The sequence below is a fragment of the Oncorhynchus mykiss genome, chromosome 6, assembly GCF_057628025.1.
Source record: "Oncorhynchus mykiss isolate SJ-2025 chromosome 6, ASM5762802v1, whole genome shotgun sequence".
NCBI classification, from domain to species: domain Eukaryota; kingdom Metazoa; phylum Chordata; class Actinopteri; order Salmoniformes; family Salmonidae; genus Oncorhynchus; species Oncorhynchus mykiss.
In genome coordinates this window covers 51,225,852-51,240,923 of record NC_143027.1, presented here as the reverse complement: position 1 = coordinate 51,240,923, position 15,072 = coordinate 51,225,852, and the positions used below count along the sequence as shown (strand labels likewise).

Below are 15,072 nucleotides of genomic sequence, written 5' to 3'. Positions count from 1 at the left end.
CTTGTTAACAAACTATAGTTTTGGCAAGTCGGTTAGGACATCTACTTTGTGCATGACACAAGTAATTTTTCTAACAATTGTTTACAGACAGATTATTTTACTTATAATTCACTGTATCACAATTCAAGTGGGTCAGAGGTTTACATATGCTAAGTTGACTGTGCCTTGAAACAGCTTGGAAAATTCCAGATAATGATGTCATGGCTTTAGAAGCTTCTGATAGGCTAATTGACATAATTTGAGTCAATTGGAGGTGTACCTGTGGATGTATTTCAAGGCCTACCTTCAAACTCAGTGCCTCTTTGCTTGACATCATGGGAAAATCAAAATAAATCAGCCAAGACCTCAGAAAAAAATGGTAGACCTCCACAAGTCTGGTTCATCCTTGGGAGCAATTTCCAAATGCCTGAAGGTACCACGTTCATCTGTACAAACAATAGTACACAAGTATAAACACCATGGGTTGCCGTCATACCGCTCAGGAAGGAGACGCATTCTGTCTCGTAGAGATGACAAAACTTTGGTGCGAAAAGTGCAAATCAATCCCAGAACAGCAGCAAAGGACCATGTGAAGATGCTGGGGGAAACAGGTAAAATAGTATCTCTATCCACAGTAAAACGAGTCCTATATCAACCAAATTTAAATCAAATGTATTTATATAGCCCTTCTTACATCAGCTGATATCTCAAAGAGCTGTACCGAAACCCTGCCTAAAACCCCAAACAGCAAGCAATGCAGGTGTAGAAGCACTGTGGCTAGGAAAAACTCCCTAGAAAGGACAAAACCTAGGACGAAACCTAGAGAGGAACCAGGCTATGAGGGGTGGCCAGTCCTATATTAACATAACCTGAAAGGCTGCTCCGGAAGGAAGAAGCCACTGCTCCAAAACCACCATAAAAAAGCCAGACTACGGTTTGCAACTGCACATGGGGACAAAGATCTTACTTTTTGGAGAAATGTCCTCTGGTCTGATGAAACAAAAATAATAAACAAAACAGTCCCGTGTGGTAACAAACACTGACACGGAAGACAAACATCCACAATTCAAAAGTGAAACCAGGCTACCTAAGTATGATTCTCAATCAGGGACAACAATTAACAGCTGCCTCTGATTGAGAACCATACTAGGCCAAACACAGAAATCCCAAATTATAGAAAAACCAACATAGACAACACACTCAACTCAAGCCCTGACCATACTAAAATGGGTCTGATGAAATAGGCCTAACTGCAATAGCTTACCACCATCGCATGTTCGCTCTTCTTTCAAACTACTTGTAAGTTCTATTGGCTGCATTATTTAACATTTAACAAGCTAGGGCTTGTGTCCCTCTTCACATAGGCTATTGGTATAAGATATGGTATAAAAGTCATATCCAGAAGCTATTCTAGTCTAATATTTCCTGCATGGGACTCCAAGAGCGAAGGAGCAATTTTTAAGGAGATAGGCCAGACGAGCACTGGTGCCGTGCGTATTGTTCAAGAGACAGAGGCTACAAGTTAGAAGCTTACTATGCATAACAAACCCATCATGAATTAGCTAAATATAAGGCTAATACTGCATTTAATGTATTACCTGAAAGAGGTAGACTAGGACATCTAGGGCTATATCAATCTAGAACCGGATTATCTATACTGAACAAAAATATCAAAGCAACATGCAATAATTTAAACTGTTTTACTGCGTTGCAGTTCATATGAGGAAATCAGTCAATTAGAAATAAATTAATTAGGCCATAATCTATGGGTTTCACATGGCTGGGCAGGGGCGCAGCCATGGGTAGGCCTGGAAGGGCATAGGCCAACCCATTGGGGAGCCAGGTCCAGCCATTTAAAATAAGTTTTCCCCCCAAAAAGGCTTTATTACAGACCTAAATACTCCTCTGTTTCATCAACTGTCCGGGTGACTGGTCTCAGACGATCCCGCAGATGTGGAGGTGCTGGCATGGCGTGGTTACACGTGGTCTGCGGTTGTAAGGCCAGTTAGACGTACTGCCAAATTCTCTGAAACAATGTTGGAGGCGGCTTATTGTAGAGTTATTAACATTTAGTTCTCTGGCAACAGCTCTGGCGGACATTCCTGCAGTCAGCATCTCAATTGCACGCTCCCTCAAAACTTGAGACATCTGTGGCATTGTGTGACAAAACTGCACATTTCAGAGTGGCATTTTATTGTCACCAGAACAAGGTGCACCTGTGGACTGATCATGTTGAATCAGCTTCTTATGCCACACCTGTCAGGTGGCTGGATTATTTTGGGAAACGAGATATCCTCACTAACAGGGATGTGTTTACCATTTGTTGAGGGAAATAAGCTTTTTGTGTGTTCGTAACATTTCTGGGATCTTTTATTTCAGCACATGGTACCAACACTTTACATGTTGTGTTTATATTTTTGTTCAATATATATTTTTTGAGTTGATGGAAAGAGAGAAAGACTTCGAGAGAGTGCTCATGCGTGTACTGATTTAAAGCAAGGATATTGGAGTGATAGGCTGTTTTAAAACTCTGCAGCTGCAATAAAACATTTAATAAATCATTACAATTAAAAAAGGTAACCCCTGGAAGCCAGATGGAGATGGATAAATTATATTATATTACCATAGCATAGACTATGCTGCAGCAAATGCAGGCTACCTGTCACAAGAACAAAAGTTACCATGATGAGATGCTAGATCTACATGCATTGTGAACCACGCTCCATACTGAGATGGGCTGTCTGTCCCCACCCTGAACATTGATGATTTCTCATGCAGAGGCCGTAGAGAAGCCAGATTTAGACATAGCATATCATTTAACAGGTCATATAAATAATGTATTATAATTTACCGGTTTCTCGCAGTTATTGATCCCAAAAAAATGGAGTGGTTTTGGGCGGTAAATTCCGGTAAATCTCGGTAACCTGGTTCGTGCCATTCAACCCTAGTCTGGACCAGGCAACTACTGCGCCCTCTTGCAACTTTTGGGACATCACAGTTGTTCAGCCGTTGAGGTTACACATCCAATATCTCCAGCCCTTGAATTGAGACTGGAGACTATAGGTATACTATAGGTATATTGGCTATTGTTTTATTTTCCTGTGTACAAACAAATGGAGAGTTGCGATTTATGTCTGTGAAGAGACAGCGAATAGGCTACAGAATTCAGGACATGGGTAGGCTATTTAGGCTATTTAGGCTATTTGATATTGACAGAATACATGTGTTTATGTTTTTATGCCCATGAAGACCAATATTATCAAACTTATTTCAACTAATCTCCAGTTCCATCTGAGATGGATTCAATAGGCCTAATCAAAATAGCCTTCCTATATCTAAACGTGGAAATCCAAAAGCATGAATGAAGAAAATACTTTCTCCTACATTTCCCATGTTGAAAGTAATGCCTAGGGAAAATTATAGCCTTAGGCAACACCACCAATAAGAGTAAGCACTCAAATCGTGTATTGTGTCATGACTGCAGAGCTTGTTCATTGAAACAAATTAGCACTTTCAAGTATACAGGTTTGCAAGAAATAGTATAAATATGGGGAGGCTGTGGGAAATTGTAACAGAGGGCAATTATAACACCTTGCATTTCTCCAATCGGAAACGAGATGATGACACTGGACATGCCCATTTAGGTTATCTCCCTGCTTGAAACGTCACAGACAAGTATCTCACTATTTGCACGTTTAATTTACAGTTTGTTTGTTTTTTTGAGTGAAAGTCGTTTTTTCAACTGGCGGTATTTTTCTTATACTGCCTTTAGCATTAATGTCCAATAATTAAAAATAGCATAATTTTCATCACTATATGTTGGCTATATAATTTAGTCGTCCTAAATATTAAGCAGTTACACATTTCTCAAAACACGTATAGGCCTGCTAGGGTGTAGAATAAGTTGAAATAAAGAGACTAACTCCCATCTGAATATACGTCCATATTAATTAATTATATACTCAGCAACCCGTGACCTTAGAGCCAAGATCAGGAGACACTTGGGGCATGGGGAGAGGTTGTTGAATTCTTTATCGGACTTCTGTCAAAGACAGCCGTCCATTTGTCTTGCATTCATCAGGCGAATTAATTAACAAGAAATGTAAACGTTTTAATTGAATGTCAAACAGAATACACTATGCAAATGAGAGCACAACAATTTAAGTAGGCTATAGCCTGCTTTCAAATCAAGGTTACATAAATATATAAATAATATTTTCTATAGGCCCATGTCTAAATAATTAGCTTTTGTCATAGAACATGATTAATTTTGGCAGTTAATTTATTGATCCGAGCCCCTACTCCAATGTGCTTTACTTTAGGAAGCATTAATCAATGAATGAAAACACCAATGCTCTCCTTGTGTAGGCTACGCTTTGCTCTAGAAACGACGTTGTAGCTTAATTAAAAATCCAAGCATAGGACAATATCAATGATTTGGTCATGCTTATAGCAAACAACAACAACAGGCCTACATAATAACCAATGAATAGGCTTATAACATGTGTTCATTATTATTATTTATAATTATTATAGTAATTATGATTATTATTATGCATAATATTAATAATATCCCTTTAATCATGCAACACCTCATTAATAATATTTTGAATGGCTGTTAAATGTATTGATAGATTTGAGTGCTTCAGTGAGCTTGAGAGAGCTTATTAGCTCGAAAACTGGATTGATGCATAAATAACTGACTTGTTCCCATGTTGTAAAGTTGAGTTTGATGATTGGAGTTGAGGTAAATAGGCCTACTGGTGTGCAAAAATAAGGGGTTGCGGTTCGAATCAGTTTTTGTGTGTATAGCCTACATGAGCTAGGCTATTCGTCCCTCAAGAAATCCCTCAATCAGTCCGTTTGGAGGGCTGTGTTATTTTTCACATTCTTTTACAGTGAAATTGCGCTTTCGTAGACAAGAGTTCATTTTCAGACGATTATGTTGGTGTTTTTCTTCGTTATCAATCTACAGAGGGCTCGAGATGACAAATGGCCTTGTCAAAATCACGCCAGTCAAAACATTTTACCACCCCTCTGGAAGGAATTGTGTAAAATGCCCTACATTTAGATAGGCTATACAGACACTGTACAAACAGTAATAACTTTCTCAAGCTCATGTGAAACGGTGGGAAACACGGGCTGGATAACAAGTTAAAGGAACAATACCATGAGGCAGTCTACATTATCTTGAGGTGCACCTATTTATTGAATCAGTCGGCAAATGTCATGAAAAAGGGAAAGGTGTATATGAATACATATGCTTAAGTAGCCCTTGCACACCTTGAACCCCAATGAAATTAAAACTTTCAAAACATGATTAACAAACGTTCGTATTCATCATTAGCATAATATGTGTGTTCCTTATTCATGTGGTTGAAAATAAATGAAAAGGTGCATGACTGCATGCCTCAGATCATAAGTTAAATACGCACCCTAATAGGTTATATATGCTAATGCTGTTGGTCATGGGCGTTATCTATTTGAATTTCTAATTGAACTAAAAACTGTCCCACTTTCAACTCTTTCAAGCCTAAAATCCAAGAATAGTTTTGGCAAAGAGATGCGGCAATACAATTTCGGGCCAGTGTGAACTTTTTAGTCCCCTGTGTTTTATGCTGTCGTAAAACCCACGTGCAGTTGCTCTGATCCTGCGAGTGCTCAGAGGAGAGGGGGCAAGAGCGGGAGGAGATAATATTGTACTTCAGACATAGAGCTTGAAACATACGCCGCGTATCCGAAGTCATACTATTATGGTGTAAGAGTCTGGGAAATACTATTGGAATCACCTTCGAGGACCAATCCCCTTTTTCACGCAACAGAGTAAGTCTTGTTAGGTCGATGCTCCCACTTGCCATTTCGTTGAAAAGAACATTGCTCGTAAACTCTGAAAAGTAGCAGACTGTCTACCATTGCCTTAGCGCAAGGATGAGTAGCCTATGTGATGGGAGGTTCACAGACCTGAAAGGCTAATGAGGTTGACTTCCATTTACATTTTAGTGTTTGTACTGGTAAAATGCTTTTGGTCAGGTCAACTCGCTGTGTTAATTTATTTTACTATCAAAATTGATTACGTATGTTCATGCAATGTGTAAACTGTGCGTAAAGTGCGATTGTTAGATACTTTGCTTCTTTTACATATGTTGTATTGTGTAATAATTAACTTATTTCAAAGCAACATAATTTGAATGTTCAACTTGTCTCTTTCAAGTAGACTAAGTTAGGCCTACTGCTTACTGTCTCCTCTAGCTCCTGTTTGAGATGTTAAAACCCGGTGACCCTAGCGGATCTGCTTTCTTGAAAGTGGACCCGACGTACATGCAACACTGGCAGCAGCTCTTCCCTCAAAGCCAGTTGAAGAATGGAGGCATTACGCAGCTGCAGCCGCCGGACAGGGTAGCTGTTCCGGTGGAAAGTCTCCGTCAGCGGCCGAACCTGATCTCCTCCACATCATCATCGTCGGCTTTAACACCTTCCTCCACATCTTCATCGACTCCATCCGTTTCATCATTGGCAGGTTTATCTCAACTATCTGTGCCACAAATTGCACTTTTTGGACAAACTCTCTCTTCTGACATTGTCTCGTCAGACAACACCAACCTCCAAGCGAAAGAACTTTGTATATCCTCCAGCTTTAAGAATGACAAAGGGTCCAGATTTAAACTGACCTCCGATGAGTTAGACTACTACCTCTACGGACAGCAGAGAATGGAGATTATCCCATTGAACAATCACACCGGCGACCACAACAATCGTATGTATGAATTCCACGGCACATACTATTCCAGTGGAAATATTGTTTACCCTTTATTTAAAGGGGGCATTATTTAACGAGCCTATCCAGCTGTTAAAAGGTTACCGCATTTTAGGCATATAAGAACATGTGATTTGACTTTATGCTCACAATTGAACAAAACACGTCAATAATTTTAATCTCGCTCCTCCCCATCACTCATAATCAGACTTTATGGGCTAATATAAACAATGCTAGGCCTAGACGAGGCTTTCTATTGCCTTTTAATCAAAGGTCCTCGAGCACACCAAACTTCTGTTTTGCCCCATAAAAGTCATGCTTCTCAGCACTGACCATCAGCAGGTGCCCCGCGCGTGTTTGGGTAGTATGGGTCAATTAGGCGTATGCATGGTTCACTAACTCTGATCATCTATATTCACACCAATTTATGTATATCCTATTCCACAAATATAGTATTTTTCATGTGTTCAACTGCAGCACAACTTGCAAGGGCGGCAAATGTGATAGCTATAGCCCATTTACAACCGTTGATATAGGCTTTAACAATAGACCACATGTCCTTATTTGCCTATCATTCCAATTTATAGACAGTTAAAGGGATTCCACAAATAATCATATTCTGATAAATATGATAAATAAGAAATAACACTGAGCTCGTCATTGATATGCTAATATTAGGCCTTTAGGCAAAGTTTTTTTTAAATCAATGAAAGCTTTTATCAATTTGTTTTCTTATTAGTGCCCAATAAAACAATCATTTTCTCTTTTCATTTTGTTCAAATCAACAACATCACATTATGTATATGTTTTATTCAATTGGTTTTGACATCAGAAATTCAGTCTGCGTTCTTCATCAGTCTTTTATTTTATTTTTTGCTTGAAGAATTTTTACTTTTACATTATCGGATGGAAATAGACGTCGAGGACAACCCTCTCTATATTAAAGCGAAGTTTGAAATGGTGGTGTTTATTTAAGGTGATAAAACGGCCCATCAGCAGTAATCTCCATCGATATGTGCCACAAGGAGATGAGGGATGGGGGGACAAGCCACAATTAATTGCTGTATAGTTTTGTAGAAGAGAGTGGACTGAGTGTGGATCAGAGATCGATCTTTTCCATCGGCCGCTATTCATCATCCGAACATGGTATATGGAAGTCTCCCGGGGACAGCGAGACTGCTTTATCTACATTCGGTATTCTCTCCCTCATATTTCAAACCAATGCAATGTCGGTAATTTATAAAATTGCTGAAGTGTGTATTACACAAGGAAACATACAATTTCATTTACTTCATAATTTGTGTAATTACACCGACAGCCAGATAGGTTTTAATGCGTAGGCCCTACTTGAGGTTAGGCTATGTGTAACCTGTTATTAGGCTAAACTGTTTTTCTAGCTCAGAAGCCCTAACATAGGACTTTTGGGGGTACTTGACACTTGAAGACGATTATATTAATCAGTCAAAAAGGTGTTGGTTTGTCCTTCGGCCATTTCTCCAAATATTTCGTCAGTGTTGAAATTAAACTTTTTTACTGCATGATCTATGAAGCATGTTGCTGGTGCTGTTCAGGTATTTGAATGACTGTAACATATAGGCAAGTAGCCTACATTTTTTAAACGTTATTATTTAAATGAAATTCATTACGCATTGCATGGGGAACAATCTGGGAGTAGCCTACGATTCCAGTTTACTCCATTAATGTTTGTAAAACAGCCCCAATTTATCGCCAAAATTAACATATCAACAACATGACAACATCGGTAGGATATGTATGGTCTCGACTTGAGTTGCACACCTCTTTCAGTTCCAAAATGAATCCACCCAGTACCATGACTCATGCCGCTATGACAGCAATGAGCAAGGCCACACCATAGTCGCACACTATTCTTAAGTTGATTTAGACAGAAGGTGCAATGTTTTTCAATCCCTCTGTAAACCCAATTAGGCATGTATTTAACATAATTATGTTTGGTTATGCATAAACATTATTGTGGCCTCTTAAATGAGCAATATAATCAAATTATAATTTTCAAACAATGCAGAAGATTTGCATGAAAATGTTTTCAAAACATGTCACAAAACACTTATGTTGAATGATTGCTTAAAAATGTGTGTACATCCTCCCTTTCTCCTGACCAATGACTATATATATAAAGTACAATAAAGTAAAAACTTATATATATATACATATATATACATATACATATATATATATATATATATATATATATATATATATATATATATATATATATATATATATATATATATATATATATATATATATATATACATATATATCAAAATGCAAATAAGTTATACTTATTACACATACATTTTTTCCCTGGTCAAAGTGTTAGTGCGTGATAGTAACCCATGTGTACCATGTGAGATGAGTTGCTGGTAAACCCCCTCTACCTGCTGTGCCCTGCAGGGTGTGACATGTGTGCAGATAACCGTAACGGAGAGTGCCCCATGCACGGGCCCCTGCACTCGCTGCGGCGCTTGGTGGGGACAAGCAGTGCAGCGCCGGCCGTGCCGCCCCCAGATGTCCCTGACTGGCTGCGGGACCTGCCCCGTGAGGTGTGCCTCTGCACCAGCACTGTGCCCGGCCTTGGCTACGGCATCTGTGCCGCCCAGCGTATCCCACAGGGCACCTGGATCGGCCCCTTTGCGGGAGTCCCCCTCCTCCTGGATAAGTTGCAGTCAGGAGGGGTGCGGAACACAAGGCACTTATGGGAGGTAAGTTCATGGTTCATGATGATGAAATTAAAATTGTGTAACATCACTCCAGGTACTGTAACAGTACAGATGACCAGGATTGGGTTGTGAAGTTGTGGACACATCCACTGGGTTTTGTCTTTAAAGTGTGGCCCCATGATATGGGTACTAGAAATGACCCTGAAGTGTTTCAGTATAGGAATAATGTCATGATGTAAGTGCTGCATACACTGATTGAAAGTGATTCAATGTGTATACAGTTCAAGGGAAAATTCAATGTCCTGTATACTGTAAGTATGAATACCTGCATTAGCATTTGGCGGTATGCTAATGATTTGAATCGGTTTTGTGTGACAAGTGAAATTGATAGATAACTCCCATGAGGTAGTGGTGATAAAGGTCACTGTTTCCTCAGCTGACCAATGATCATTCTCACCCGTTAACCACATCAACGGATATTTGAGGCTAAGAATTCAGAGCACGGGAGCTGGCAACGATACAGTGTACCTGCCAAAAGAGGTGCCTTTTAAACTAACTGACGCAAATTCGTTTTTTTCCCCCTAACATCCAACATACGAAAATGACAAAGAAATGAAGTGTGATGTTTTTGAATGGCATTTGGTTTGAATGGTGTTCTATCAGTTTGTCGCTTAAATCAATAGTTGATTTATCACTGCCAATTTTTACCGCATTAAATGGTATATATATATATATATACACTACCGTTCAAAAGTTTGGGGTCACTTAGAAATGTCCTTGTTTTTGAAAGAGGCCCCGGTGCACAACTGAGCAAGAGGACAAGTACATTAGAGTGTCTAGTTTGAGAAACAGACACCTCATAAGTTCTCAACTGGCAGCTTCATTAAATACTACCCGCAAAACACCAGTCTCAACGTAAACAGTGAAGAGGCTACTCTGGGATGCTGGCCTTCTAGGCAGAGTTGCAAAGAAAAAGCGATATCTCAGACTGGCCAATAAAAATAAAAGATTAAGGTGGGCAAAAGAACACAGACACTGGACAGAGGAACTCTGCCTAGAAGGCCAGCATCCCGGAGTCGCCTCTTCACTGTTGACATTGAGACTGGTGTTTTGCGGGTACTATTTGATGAAGCTGCCAGTTGAGGACTTATGAGGCGTCTGTTTCTCAAACTGGACACTCTAATGTACTTGTCCTGTTGCTCAGTTGTGCACTGTGGCCTCCCACTTCTCTTTTTATTCTGGTTAGAGCCAGTTTGCACTATTCTGTGAAGGGAGACGTACACAGCATTGTACGAGCTCTTCAGTTTCTTGGCAATTTCTCGCATGGAATAGCCTTCATTTCTCAGAACAAGAATAGACGAGTTTCAGAAGAAAAATCTTTGTTTCTGGCCATTTTGAGCCTGTAATCAAACCCACAAATGCGGATGCCCCAGATACTCAACTAGTATAATGAAGACCAGTTTTATTGCTTCTTTAATCACAACAACAAGTTTTCAGCTGTGCTAACATATTTGCAATGTGGTTTTATAATGATCAATCAGCCTTTTAAAGTTATAAACTCGGATTAGCTAACACAATGTGCCATTGGAACACAGGAGTGATGGTTGCAGAAAATGGGCCTCTGTACGCCTATGTAGATATTCCATTAAAAATCAGCCGTTTCCAGCTACAGTAGGCATTTACAACATTAACAATGTCTTCACTGTATTTCTGATCAATTTGATGTTATTTTAATGGACAAAAAATGTGATTTTCTTTCAAAAACAAGGACATTTCTAAGTGACCCCAAACTTTTGAACGGTAGTGTATGTAGTGTATATCTGTGCAGAAATATGATCTCAAGAAACAGTCTTCGGAGTTCACATATGATGTGGGGGGTGTATAATTAAAGAACATTGTGGTATTTGGCCGTCATGGCTCTTCACCCACAAACTGGCTGTTGTAAAGGCCCCTGAGGCAGGATAGAACACTATTACTGCTTATATATGTATTGTGTGACAGAGCTTTAAACACTGGCTCTGCCAGAGAGGACTGTAAAAATTCCAATAGATTAAACAGATCTGAGGTGGGTGGAGGGAGGGAAAACTCAGAAAGAGAATCCAATATTCCAATCCACCCTCGGCTGCAGGGCCTCTGTCTTCACGAAACGCAGTAAGTGTTAAACTCTCCAATCATTATTGATAAAAAGAAAAACAGGCACCGATATACTCTCCTCAATACCTGCTCTGTGTTGTCTACTCTACACTTTTCAAGTGTCCAGTCAAGCAGCTTGATGCCAATGTCCAATAAGCATATTCTTCTCTGCAATAAAATGGGATAGCATGGATTTTAGAACTATTCTCTGGAAGTCTGCCGCAATTACTTTGGGGAAGATGGGATGACTCTTTTTTTTTTAGACCCAGACTTAGCCTATTCATAAACTTAAAAGCATTGTCGATGGAGAATCTCCAATGAACATGTTTTTAGGTCTGGGAATAGAAAAGCAGCCCTGTAAATTCTGGAGGGTGATGTCATCATGAGTTGGAATATGGCAGGATTAAGGTCTCTTATGAACTAATTATTATGTTGTATCATCTATAGGTTCATCTATATGTTCAGGGTACCCTACACAGCCCAGATTGAAATGCAGCATTTGGCCTGTTCAATGAATAGGGCCATACAGTTTTAACATAGGCTTAACTTTGCAGTCGGTTTTTGTTTATATTTTAATGGATGTCATGTAAAAAAAAAAACATCTATATATGATTGAGAGGTATGCATAATAACAACAACGGTGTTGCCGCTGTTTATTTGTTTGGTTCTGTGGAAAATGTAGGCCCACCTTTGGCCATAGATTCTGTGGTTGACACATAGTGATTGTGGTTGTGCACCATTCCTATTAGACACTCAGGAATTGAGTGACCTAATTTGACGGAACAGTAAGTTCCGGACAGACTGCCGGCATTTGACTTTCCCACAGTGTTCCCACTGGACGTGTAGCATGGTCTTGTGTTAAGACTGTCCACTCTGACGCTGGAATGTCCAGGGTTCAAGAAGGTCCCATGTGCTTGCCATAGTACATAAAGAAATAACATCTCATAACGGGATAAGAATGAAGGGATATAACTTATGCAACAACAACTACAGTATAGCCATACACAAGCCATCTCCCCAAAAGGAGAAAAGAATGTGAAGAATGTTGTGTATTGAGATTAAAATGAATCACCGTAGACGTGATTTAATGTGGCAAACATATTAAAACAAAACGGGCACATGTGTTGGCAATGTAGAGGACACGAGATCAAGTACCAGTAAGGACTTGTGAGTGAGGAAGCTATACTGCTAAGTAACTCAGTGGTGTTTGTTACAGTGGTGCCATGACCACAGTTGTGCTCACCTCAATGGCTGGGGTCACTGTGGTGTGAGTTTAGAAGGGGGGGGGGGGGGAGTGTATCAGAGGTAAGTTTGTGCCTTAAACTCACTCTACTGCTTGACAGGTTGCCAATGGTGCTGCCAGGTGAGTGCCTTTTCAGTGGTGCAACTGGTTACTACATTGTCAAGCAGCGTGTTCTTGTGTGTTGGCCAGGCAGAGGACACAAGATCAAGTACCAGTAAGGACTTGTGAGCAAGGAAGCTGTACTGCTAAGTAGCACAGTGATGTGGCCCATGGCTGGGCCTTTTAGTTGCCTATCTTCATGAGACTCAGATTCAGACTTATATGACATCATTCCTTGAAACTGCACCAGCGGGTGTTCTTGGGGAATAATATGCTGCTTAGGCCACAGGCCAGGATAATTATTTGTATTTTGCATGAGCCAGTGTGGAGGTGACATGTTTAACATTGGTTCACTGACTCAGAAAGCTACATAATTTGTAATTTAAGTTATTTTATGGTCCATTTCCCCTCTGATTCCTGGCCTCCTTTGTGTGAGAAAGCATATCTACACTCTTAGAAAAAAGGGTTCCAAAAGGGTTCTTTGGCATTCCCCACAGGTAGAAACCTTTTGGGTTTCATGTAGAACCCTCTGTCTATTATCTAAACATTGGCTGATTGAATGGATAATTATTATGCCCTGATTTATTTTATAGTTGTAAAATGTGAGTGCTGAAACAGTTTCAAGTGAGCATTTTTATGTTTTTAGTCTGTATGTCATACAGCAGACAATCTTTCTTGGTTGGGTTTTTAAAGGTCCAGTGTAGCTGTTTTTCTCTCAATATCAAATCATTTCTAGGTAACAATTAAGTATCTTACTGTGTCAATTCAAATTGTCAAAAAGAAACAAGAATAGCTTCTAAGCAAAGAGCAATTTCTCAAGCAAGAATTTAGCTCGTACTGTATAGGAGGGGTCTGAGTAGGGAGGGGAAAACTGAAAAGTAGCTGTTAATTGCAGAGAGGTTTGGAAATATCTTTCTTATTGGTCTATTAACTAATTTAAATTTGGTGAGGCAGGCCAAAACTCAATCCCACCAAAACAGTCTGAAATTTCATGCAGTCTTTTCAAACAATTCTGACACTAAATGGACATTATCATAATTTTCACCATTTCATAGTATTATTCCAACCTCATAGTGTGGAAATATATATATAAAACACAAGAAATGTCACATTTATGACTGCACTGGGACTTTAATGATTTATTAAAATTAAGATTAAAATCACTTTATTGGTCAATTGCCCACTTGAGCCAACTGAAATCTATGGTTTCCTAATCCAACATTTAGAAACTGTTTCACCATAAAGTTGGTAAAATTCAAACATTTTCATACTTATCTGTTACATCATACCATACTATAGCAGGTAGCTGACTTGATGTCAGTGTTTTGATTCACTTTTACAGCGTATGTATCAGTGGAGACTGGTGGGAGGAGATATAGGAGGACGGGCTCATTGTAATTGCTGGAATGAAATTAATGAAACATAGTATTATATTAATGAAACATGAAACCTGTATTTGATACTGTTCCATTGATTCCATTCCAGCCTTTACAATCAGCACATCCTCCAATAGCTCCTCCCACCAGCCTCCTCTGGTATGTATATGAGCTATACAGTGCCTTCAGAAAGTATTCAGACCCCTTGACTTTTTCCACATTTTGTTACGTTACAGCCTTGATTCAATTGTTTTTTTTTTACCTCATCAATCTACACACAATACCCAATAATGACAAAGCAAAAATAGTTTTTTAGAAAGTAAAAAGTGGAATTATTACATTTACATAAGTATTCAGACCCTTTACTCAGTACTTTGTTGAAGCACCATTGTCCGAGATTACTGCATTGAGTCTTTACATTTTTTTAAATTAATTAAAAAAAAAATGGAATATTCGAAACCTACAATATACTTGCAGTGAAGCCGCTCAACAACTACATCATACCAGTCATCCAACAGATTCCCATTCAGAGCGACACAGAGAAGCATCCAGGGTCAATGCCCTGCTCAAGGGCACAAATCGGCACACAATACCCCATAATGACAAAGTAAAAAAAGGTTTTACATTTTTTTTTGCACATTTCTTAAAAATAAAAACAGAAATACCTTATTTACATAAGTTTTCAGACCATTTGCTATGAGACTCGAAATTGAGCTCAAGTGCATCCTGTTTCCATTGATCATCCTTGAGATGTTTCTACAACTTGATTGGAGTCCACCTGTGGTA

At 39.3% G+C, this 15,072-nt stretch overlaps 1 protein-coding gene across 3 annotated transcripts in view; it reads left to right on the top strand.

Annotated features, from left to right (window-relative positions):
* Positions 1–5,130: 5,130 nt before the first annotated feature.
* prdm6 (PR domain containing 6) overlaps positions 5,131–15,072 on the top strand; it is a 56,824-nt gene continuing 46,882 nt past the window's right edge. The window contains exons 1-3 of one of the 3 annotated variants that reach the window (XM_021606777.3): positions 5,131–5,802; positions 6,229–6,733; positions 9,170–9,477. In XM_021606777.3, coding sequence (XP_021462452.1) covers positions 6,241–6,733; positions 9,170–9,477 — 801 coding nt within the window. In that variant the 5' untranslated portion in view covers positions 5,131–5,802; positions 6,229–6,240. The remainder of the gene's footprint in view (positions 5,803–6,228; positions 6,734–9,169; positions 9,478–15,072) is intronic. The other 2 variants (XM_090238170.1, XM_036980408.2) reach the window with 2 other exon arrangements.